Here is a 10,572-nt window from a genome sequence, read left to right on the forward strand (position 1 = left end):
CATTAAGAGAGAGAAGAGGGGTAAAGGGAGACGAGGGAGGAAGCTGAGATGGAGAGACAAATGAACTCCTGAGAGGTAGCCAGGGAAAAGGGAAGCATGTTTTGACAGCATTTGCAAATAATGGATTCATCGAGACTTTTACCTCTTAGGAAACTGTGGGGAGGGAGTAGAGGGCACACGTGCCCCCCACTTCCGTATCTAGCCAGAGTGCTGTGCATGGATCCACTAGGAAATGCCACCCCATGCCACAGGCTCTCTCTGAATTGCCCAAGCATCTCATGATGGGTATCTCCCAGGCAAGGTTGGCACGTAGACTATGGCAAGTCCAGGCATGGCAGGTGGCCAGCCAAGCACATCTGGGGTATCTGCTACAGCCTTAGGACTCAGAAGTGGAAAAGTCTGGTGTTGGGCATTTCCAAAAACAAAGACAAGGTAGAGAGTGTCTGGAGCCCCCAGAGGTCTTGGGGATTCCCTGGAATGAGCTGATCGCTAGCAAGAAAAAAAGGAGGCAGGGCCAGCTTTATGATTTGTCACCTAGCACCCAGCATTTCTGTCCAGAGTCCTTGGCTGGGGAGCTCCCCTCCAGAGAAGGGCTTTCAGCAAGACCCGCATTTGGACCAAAAAAAGCACTTGGTCAGGTGGAGTTCGATGGGGGAAAATGAGGTGAGCAAAAGAAAAAGTACCCTTCATTCATGCATCTGTTCTGAGGCCAGTTCGGAACAACTCCTCCATGCCAGCAGCCCAGGTCATGTTCAAAGAAGACTCTGGAGAAAAAGATTCCTAGGGCGGGTCTGATGATTCAGTGGCAAAGGCACCACCACTTGGGCTGCAGTTTATGAACCCTTAAGGCCAAGGGGCAAAGGTCACCCTACAGAAACCAGAGCTCAAATGAAAAGAAGCCAGGGAAATATATACAAGAGTGACAATTATAACTTCTAAACAGCTTGGATAGGGATAAGATAACCTGAGGTGACTGGATACTTCAGAACAAATTATTCACACATCTTTCCTCCTGTCCTTTAACGTAAACACATACATACATATCAAGTTTCAAAGAAAATTAGCTGAATTATTGCTTTATCGCCTTCTAAAGCCAACAAAAATGACACAATAACATAGGCCAGTGATGCACACAGCCCCACTAGAAAGAGAAATACACACAATCAGGGAGGGTACGTTTCAAAATTGGAACTGCTGATTCCTCGAGGGGAAGAAGAAACTCACCAAAAAAAAAAAAAAAAGAATAAAAACCCCTCAACTTGGCGGTAATGCCTTGCATCGAGACTACAGCAGGAAATGAACAGTTTGATCTTTCTTGGAAATGTCCTTCCCAAAAAAGACCTGCCCTGGGGTCGGCTGAGGAGGTGCTTTCACAAATTCAGGTGTTTTTCAGAACCTGGGGAGACAATTCCAGCCTCGTGCTGATGTTCTTGGAGCTGATGAAGGTGTCTAAAGTAGGTAGAAATGCACATTTTTACATAAAAAGCAAAACCACCCACATAGACATTTCTGGGCAGCCTGGCTCCTTTCCCAGCCTGAAGTGCTGTCTGGGGAGATGAGCGAGTGCTTCTGGAGGTTGGGTCTTCCCGTCTGGATCCAGGGAGAGCCTGGCGAGGACGGGGGCACTGGATAGCATTCTCAATCCAACGGGAAGGGCCCAGGCACATAAGCATTGTGCAGGAAGAAACGGCAGCAGCTTGGCCTCCTCTGCGGGTTCTGACGGTTAAGGCTTCTGTTCAGTAGACGTAGCAGGGTTCCCTGCCTGGAGAGGAAGGGACAGTCCTGGTGTCAGCGGTGGGAACGTTCGGCTCCATTTCTCTCTACCATCAGGCCTTAAAACCTTGCCTGATATTCTCCAATAAAGAGACTTCTAGAAGCCTAAGGTCAGAAAATAGATTTTTTTTGTGTTGGGGGGAAAGGGGAGGTGAGGAGGGTGGCAGTCATGGAATACCATGAAACCAACATGAAATTTAGGGTCAGATCAGGGTTCCAGTCTCAATTCTGAGCCTCAGTTTCCTCAAAGGGGTTGTTGCTGGAGGCTTAAATGAGATATTACATGTACTGCACCAAACACAAAATAAACACAGATCCCGATCCCTTATCCAAATCCCTTGAGCATAGTTTTATTTGGGAATTTAACATTTTTAGAATTTATTATACACACACATGTGCATCATACATACATAATCATGTAACATATACACATATATGTATGTATACACATATGTAACACCAGCATAATCAAGCAGATAATATGCCTGCCGTGTATTATGAACATTCATATAAAGTGGGGAAAAGAGAGTCGAAGTAGAATTATATTCACTCAGGTCAGGTTTCACCACTGCGTTAGGAAAAAGCTTTGTTTGCAGAGCTTTCTGGAATTTGGCTTTGTGGATAAGGGATGGTGAGTCTCTTGTGCTCATCACATCAATGCTGACTTTGATGGTGCATGTACCATCAGGCAGTGCTCGGTCAAGCACCACAGGTGCATTCTCAGTGGGCCCTGAGGACAGCCTGGCGGTGTGGACACTGCTAACCCATTTTACAGATGAGGAAACTGAAGTTCATGACGTTCAGTCATTTGCAACTTACACCAGTGCCTATCTAATCGGGATTTTTTTTAATGTATATTTTTTCAAATTGATTTTTAACTACATAGGCTGTACATGAAACATTCACCCCATAAAAATTGTAACCATTTCTGGCCATGCGTGGTGGCTCACGCCTATAATCCCAGCACTTTGGGAGGCCGAGGCGAACGGATCACCTGAGGTCAGGAGTTCGAGACCAGCCTGTCCAACATGGTGAAACTCCATCTCTACAAAAAATATAAAAATTAGCTGGGCATGGTGGCAGGCGCCTGTAATTCCAGCTAATTGGGAAGCTGAGGAAGGAGAATCGCTTGAACCCGGGAGACGGAGGTTGCAGTGAGCTGAGATACGAGACTGCATCACTGCACTCCAGCCTGGGCGACAAGGGTGGAACTCCATCTCAAAAAAAAAAAAAGTAACCATTTCTAATTAAGCTAACCTCTGATGTCCCGCCCTTTTGTTTTATCAACAAAAGGTGATGCAGCTAGAAGGGCCAGCCAAACGCATGAGCCCAGAGCCCCGGTCACCTGCCTCCTGGCCTGGTGCCTTTCACCCACTCCAGGCAGCCCAGCTTTGTTTCCTCCCTAAATGGAAACAGACATCACCATCCTCTTTACAGGAACTCTGAACACTCCCCACCCCTCACTTCTCCCCTCGCACAGCCTCTTTCCTTGGGTACAACAGTCCCAGTCTCTGAGGCTTGGCCACCCTAACTGAGTTCCCCATTCCCGTGACTGCAGGGTTCTTCCCAGGTTCCCCAGCAGAGCCCCTTCATACCTGGTCAAACTTGGTTCTCATAAAGACTTTGCCTCTTCTTGGATTTCAATTCCTTTAGCCACTGGGGAGAGGGTTCATCTGACCTGAAACCACAAAGCCAGTAAGAGACTAGCTGAAACCAGACTGTGGGCTCCTCGCGGGCAGGACTGAGTGGTACCCAACTGTCTATCCCTGGGCCCAGGTGGGGCTGCGGCAAGCACTTGGAGGTGGCAAAGATGCCCGTATTAATGGGACTGATAAGCGAGCAGTAGAAATTCACCAGTGTCCAACAATGGGGAATATTAAATAAATCAGGGGTCCCCAAGCCCCTGGGCCACAGACGGATACTGGTCCATGGCCTGTTAGGAACGGGTGGGAGAGTGAGTGAAGCGTCGTCTGTATTCACATCCGCTCCCCATCACTCACATTCCACCTGATCTCCGCCTCCTGTCCGATCAGCGGTAGCATTAGATTCTCACAGGAGCGTGAACCCTATTGTGAACTGCACATGCGCGGGATCTAGGTTGCGGGCTCCTTATGATAATCTAATGCCTGATGATCTGTCACTGTCTCCTGTCACCCCCAGATGGTACCATCTAGTTGCAGGAAAACAAGCTCAGGGTTCTCACTGATTCGACATTACTGTGAGCTGTAGAATTACTTCATTATAATAACAATGTAATAATAATAGAAATAAAATACACAGTGAATGTAATGTGTTTGAATCATTACAAAACCACCCCCTATACCCCTGGTCTGTGGAAAAATTGTCTTCCACAAAACTGGTCCATGGTGCCAGAAAGGTTGGGGACCGCTGAAATAAATCACAGTGTATCCGTTCTATGAGATAATCTGCAGGTATAAAAATGTATCTTGGTTGGGCACAGTGGCTCACGCCTGTAACTCCAACACTTAGGGAGGCAGAGGCAGGAGGACAGCTTGAGCCCAGGAGTTTGAGACCAGCCTGGGCAACACAGTGAGACCCCATTCTCCACAAAACGCAAACAAACAAAAAATTCATCTTATATAAAATTATTTCCATCCATCCATTTGTCATGCAAATAGCTATTCATCCTTCCATCTCTCTATCCAGGTAAGTGTCACTGATGGTTAGTTTTATGCATCGATTTAAACCTAATGTGTACTCAGATATTTGGTCAGACATTATTCTAGATGTTTATGCAAAGACATTTTTTCTTAGATGAGGTTAACATTTAAATCAGTAGGTGCTGAGTAGCGCAGACCCACCCTCTGTGATATGAAAGGGCCTCATCTATTCAGTTAAAGGCCTGAATAGAAAAAGATTGGCCTTGCCAGGTGCAGTGGCTCACGCCTGTAATCCCAGCACTTTGGGAGGCCAAGGTGGGCGGATCACGAGGTCAGGAGATCAAGACCATCCTGGCTAACATGGTGAAACCCTGTCTCTACTAAAAATACAAAAAAAAATTAGCCGGGCATGGTGGTAGGTGCCTGTAGTCCCAGCTACTTGGGAGGCAGAGGCAGGAGAATGGCGGGAACCTGGGAGGCGGAGCTTGCAGTAAGCCAAGATAGCGCCACTGTACTCCAGCCTGGGCGACAGAGTGAGACTCCGTCTCAAAAGAAAAGAAAAAGAAAAAGACTGGCCTTCCAGGAAGAAGAGGGAAGCCTTTTGGACTTGGACTCTTGCCTGCACCCCCAGCCTGCTAGTCTACTCTGCAGATTTTGGACTTGCCTTCCTCCACAATCACATGAGCCAATTCCTTAAAATCTATCTCTATACATACATACAAGCATCTACACGTGCATGCATATATACATACATGTATATATAGCTGACCCTTGAACAACACAGTTTGAACTGTGTGGGTCCACTTGGATTTTATTCTGCCTCTGCCACCGCTGAGGCAGCAAGACCAAACCCTCTTCCGCCTCCCCCTCAGCCTGCTCAATGGGAAAACAATGATGATGAAGGATGAAGACCTTTATGATGATCCACTTCCACTTAATGAACAGGAAATACATTTTCTCTTCCTTATATGTTCTTAATAACATCTTTTCTCTAGCTTACTTTATTGTAAGAATATATAAAATATAACATACAAAATATATGTGGTTATGGGTGAGGCTTCCGGTCAATACTAGGCTATTAGTAGTTAGGTTTTACAAAGTCAAAAGCTACATGCAGATTTTTGACTAGGTAGGAGGTCAGTACCCCTAATCTCCGCCTTGTTCAGGGGTCAACTGTATTATTTACACCCACACACACAAACACACACACATACACACGACTGGTTCTGTTTCTCTGGAGAACGCTGAACAATACAATGCCCATAAGACAAACAGAGACGCCTTTTGTTTATCGAATGTCAATAATAATTGTTTTGGGGAGGTGAGATTTGTTTAAACTTTTTTTTTTTTTTTGAGACGGAGTCTTGCTCTGTTGCCCAGGCTGGAGTACAGTGGCACGATCTCGGCCCACTGCAAGCTCTGCCTCCTGGGTTCATGCCATTCTCCTGCCTCAGCCTTCCCAGTAGCTGGGACTACAGGCGCCTGCCACCACGCCTGGCTAATTTTTTGTATTTTTAGTAGAGATGGGGTTTCACTGTGTTAGGCAGGATGGTCTCAATCTCCTGACATTGTGATCTGCCTGACTTGGCCTCCCAAAGTGCTGGAATTACAGGTGTGAGCCACCACGCCCAGCCTGTTTAAACTTTTTAAAATGGAAGAACACATACAAAAAGGCACTCAAATCAAAAGGTACATAGCTCAATGAATTTTCTCAAAGTGAATACATTTGAGTAGCCACCATCTACATGGTATTATTTTTGAGTTTTATTTTTTTTACCTTCTTCTTAGCAGTTTTCTGTGTTCTCAGAATTTCTTACAATGAGAACACATCATTTTAATAAAAACAATAAAGTCAGGCCAGGCACGGTAGCTCATGCCTGTAATCCTAGCACTTTGGGAGGCAGAGGATCGCCCAGGAATTCGAGACCGGCCTGGGCAACATGGCAAAATCCTGTCTCTACAAAAAAATACAAAAATTAGCCAGGCGTGGTGGCATACAACTATGGTCCCAGCCACTCACGGAGGCTGAGGCAGGGGATTCACCTGAGACTGGAGAGGTGGAGGCTATAATCACGCCACTGCACTCCAGCCTGGGCAACAGAGTGAGACCCTCTCTCAAAAACAAAAAATGAAACAACACAAAAAACAATAAAGTCATCATTGTTTAAAACTTTATTCAAGAAAAAAATCACGTTTATGAAGATTGTAAACAGGCTCGGGAAAATATTCATATAGAACACGGAGCAGGGGAATCAAACTCTGCAAACGTTGTGATCTCAGCTATGTTACAAAGAAAAAGAAAATGGAAGGAGAGATGCCCACATATCAACAGTAGTGGTCTTTGCACGGTGGGATCGTGGATGATTTTCTTTTTCCCTTTGTATTCTTTTTGTATTTTCTACAGTGAAGATCTACTGCTTTTATAATCAAACACACATGCACACAGGACGTGACTGATTCTGTTCTCAGAGAAAGCTCGTGAGACCCATGGCCCTGGAGGGGTCAGAAAAGATGCTGGCCTGGTTGGCGGTACGGTCGGGGTCTGCACCTGAGGGGACTAGAGATGAGGTGATTCTGGAGTCTAGGGGCAGGCTTTCAACTACTATGCCTGCCGGTCTAGTAATGAGGAAGAAGAGGGCCCCCTGGGCAGATGGGGGTCTAGGGTACTCTAGACCTCAGCCAAGCTTTGCCTAATAGTGGAGACACAAGCCCAGGCCTCCAGAGATGCCTCTGAGACCCTGGTCTGGGGGTTCCTCCAGCCACAGAGAAATGCGAGAGCCCTCCACAGACTTTGGAGCCGGAATTCTGGCATTACCAGAGCAGGGAGGCACTGTCTCAACTATGGCCCTGTCTCTCTCTAACGTCTCGCCTTCAGGTTCCCACAGCCCACTCTGTGCTATGTATCGTGCACTGCCTGAGGCTCCCAGGTCCATCTGGCCTCCAGGCCTTTGCATGCGCAGCGGCTTTAGCCTGGGATCCCCTCTCACTGCCCTTGGTCCAGCTAAGACCCAGTTGTCCACCATGATTCAGTTCAAGTATCTCCTTCTCTTGGAAGCTTCTTTTTATTTATTAGAGAGGCAGGGATTCACTGCATTGCCCAGACTGGAGTGCAGTGGCACGATCATAGCCTCCATTTCCTAGGCTCAAGGGATTCTCCCACTTCAGCCTCTGGAGTAGCTGGGACCACAGGCATGTGCTACCACAGCCAGCTAAGTTTTTTTCTTTTCTTTCTTTCTCTTTTTATTTTTTGAGACAAGGTCTCATTCTGTAGTCCAGGCTGGAGTGCAATGGTGCAATCATAGCTCACTACCGCCTCCAACTCCTGGCTTCAAGTGATCCTCTCACCTCTGCCTTCCAAAGTGCTGGGATTATAGGCGTAAGCCACTGCACCCAGCTGGAAGTCTTTTTGCCGCCCATCTCAAGTGTGCACTATGAGCCCTTCCTCTGCCTCCCTCCATCACAGGGGTCAGAGAAAGGGCCAGAGAGTAAATATTCCTGATTCTGTGGGCCGTGGGGTGTCTGCGCTACTTCTTACTTCTGCAGCGGTAGTACTAAAGCAGTTATAGACAATACATAAATGAATGCATGCAGCTGTGTTCCAACAAAGCTTACTTACAAAAACAGATGGGGGCTGGATTTGGCCTGTGGGCCATAGCTTACCCACCCTTGTTCTGATCCAGCCAGCACTTACTATCATTACAACTCTAGCATCAGGAACAATCCCTAACTTTCATGGGTTAACAGTGCTCATAAGATTTCCACTCTGCTTCACTGAGTACTTCTACATCCTAGGGCTCAGGCAAAGCGCTTTAGACACACACTTGTTTCACCCTCATGACCACCTCGGAAGGTTAGGAGGTTAGAAAACCCATTTTACAGATGAAGAAAGTGAGGTTCAGGAGGTCAAGTGCCTTTTCCCAGGTCACGCAGCTCTTAAGCAGCAAAGCTGGAATTAAACCCTGGCTGTGTGACCTTCGATCCCCTGTTCTTAACTTCCACCTGCAGATGCTGAAACACCCCAGTCTGAGAGCCTCTTGAGGGGTAGAAGCTGCTTTGTGCTCATTTCTACACAGAGCAGGCCGAGCCCAGGATCGGGACAGCTGTTTCACGAAGGGAGTGAAACTGATCTCATTCAACCTGGCCATGCCCTTTGATCCACCTTCCCAGGGCCCCCAGATCGCTGAAGATAAAGATACCTCCCTGAAGGGTAAGAGGAGGGAGAATGCCTCAGTTTCCCTGTCGGTCTGGAGAGGGCTAAACCAGAGCAGTAGTTCTCCAACAACGGTGCCCTGGCGTTCCGTGCGGGAGGTGGCAGGGGAAGAGGAGAGGCCAGCTGGCCTCATTCCTGGCCTCCTTCCCCGGCCTCTGATGTCCTTTTGAGGTATCAGAGTGTTGAGAGTTCACATGAACAAAGCTTCTGCTGCTAGAGAAAATTAAAAAGTGGAAACTCCCTTCTATTCAGCTCTAAAACCTATGCGAGCACCTCTCTAGAAGTACAGCCTGAGTTTGGGAAGAGAGGGACCCCCATTCCCCAAGACCCCTCACCTCTCGTCTTTGTCCATGCTGGAAGGCAGCACGCGACTGCCAAGCACCCCAGGCTGGAAGGGGGACTTGGGGCTCTTGGGCTGGGGTGCCCAGCTGGGGGTGTCGCTGGGACTGTCCACCTCTGGCCTCTTGTGCAGCTGAGCCTGGGGAGAGAAGAGTGCTGAGTCTGTAAACCGCCCTTTGTCTGGGAAAGGGCCCCCTCCCATGGCAACGTCAGGTACGATGAGCCTTCTGCAAACACTCGGGGACCCCTGAGTCGGAATAAAGCCAGACAGGAAACATAGGGGCTGAGAAAAGTCAGATGTCAATCTGCCATTCCAAGCAGCCACCCTCGACCCCCAACATCGAATCACCACCCAAACCCACAGAATCACATTCTCTTTTGCTGAAAAGCCACCATCTGTAGTGTGCTCAGCGCACGGCATGCCGCCCTGACAACCCTAAATGGAGAGAGCAGCTCCCTCCATCCAACAGCTGCAGCTTAACCTAAATAAAACGAAGTTGTTGACAGTCCATTAGAGTCCCATAAGAAAACCATAGAGCAAATATCCACCCATTGCTGGAGGGCATGCTGGGGACAGAACACGATGGTATGCGTAAAATTCCCTTGTAGGACCTGAGGTGTGAGTGGTGGCAGGTGGCTTCTCTCTCAGGCAGTGCTGGGACAGCCCCCGGCAACAGCAGTCATCACCATTGTCCACTGATGGCTTCTGTGCACTGATCACCCATCATTTGGGCTCTACCAGGCTCAAGTAACATGACACATGTGAGTTTGTTCCATGTATGTAAGATTCTTTTAGGCTTTCCCCCATTTCACAGGGCGAGAGAGCCCAAAGGCCAATCCCAAAGTCACCCAGCTTTTACGAACTGGGATTCACATCAGGTCTGCCTGCAGCCCAACTCCAGGGTTCTTTCCAGAACAAGCCCTGCAACCTCCCCTGGTTGTTTCTTTTTTTTTTTTTTGAAACAGAGTCTCGCTCTGTTGCCCAGGCTGGAGTGCAGTGGCGCAATCTCGGCTCACTGCAAGCTCCGCCTCCCGGGTTCATGCCATTCTCCTGCCTCAGCCTCCTGAGTAGCTGAGACTACAGGCACCCGCCACCATACCCGGCTAATTTTTTGTATTTTTAGTAGAGACGGGGTTTCACCGTGTTAGCCACGATGGTCTCGATCTCCTGACCTTGTGATCCGCCCACCTCGGTCTCCCAAAGCGCTGGTATTACAGGTGTGAGCCACCGCATCCGGCTCCCCTGGTTGTTAATGATCACCTAGCACTGCTATGGTAGAGATTAATTAGTTAACGCAGCTGCCACCAGGCTCAAGAAGTTTAAGCTAATACTGATGAATGGCCAGAGCCCCATTTTCACAGAGCACAGTGGACTCCAGCTGTGTTCTGGAATCCCAAGACCTGCCTCAACAGTTACTCGGTGCATCCACATGGGAGCCCCAGGGCCTCCGTCTCACCCACACCCAGGGCCTGTGGCTGTCTGCCTCCTATAGCAGGAGAATCACTTGAACCCAGGAGGTGGAGGTGCGAGCTGAGATTGCACCACTGCACTCCAGCCTGGGTGACAGAGAGAGACTCTGTCGAAGAAAGAGGAGAGGAGAGGGGAGGGGAGAGGAGAGGGGAGGGGAG

The 10,572-nt window shown here is 48.4% G+C and overlaps 1 protein-coding gene across 1 annotated transcript in view; it reads right to left on the reverse strand.

The window, feature by feature from the left end:
• Positions 1–1,338: 1,338 nt before the first annotated feature.
• Positions 1,339–10,572, reverse strand: part of KIAA1671 (KIAA1671 ortholog) — a 180,044-nt gene continuing 170,810 nt past the window's right edge. Inside the window, exons 9-11 of the mRNA XM_023185779.1 lie at positions 8,940–9,082; positions 3,369–3,451; positions 1,339–1,762 (exon numbers count right to left, since the gene is read on the reverse strand). Of these exons, the coding sequence (XP_023041547.1) occupies positions 3,373–3,451; positions 8,940–9,082 (222 nt within the window). The 3' untranslated portion in view covers positions 1,339–1,762; positions 3,369–3,372. The remainder of the gene's footprint in view (positions 1,763–3,368; positions 3,452–8,939; positions 9,083–10,572) is intronic.

Source organism: Piliocolobus tephrosceles, chromosome 19 (genome assembly GCF_002776525.5).
Source record: "Piliocolobus tephrosceles isolate RC106 chromosome 19, ASM277652v3, whole genome shotgun sequence".
NCBI classification, from domain to species: domain Eukaryota; kingdom Metazoa; phylum Chordata; class Mammalia; order Primates; family Cercopithecidae; genus Piliocolobus; species Piliocolobus tephrosceles.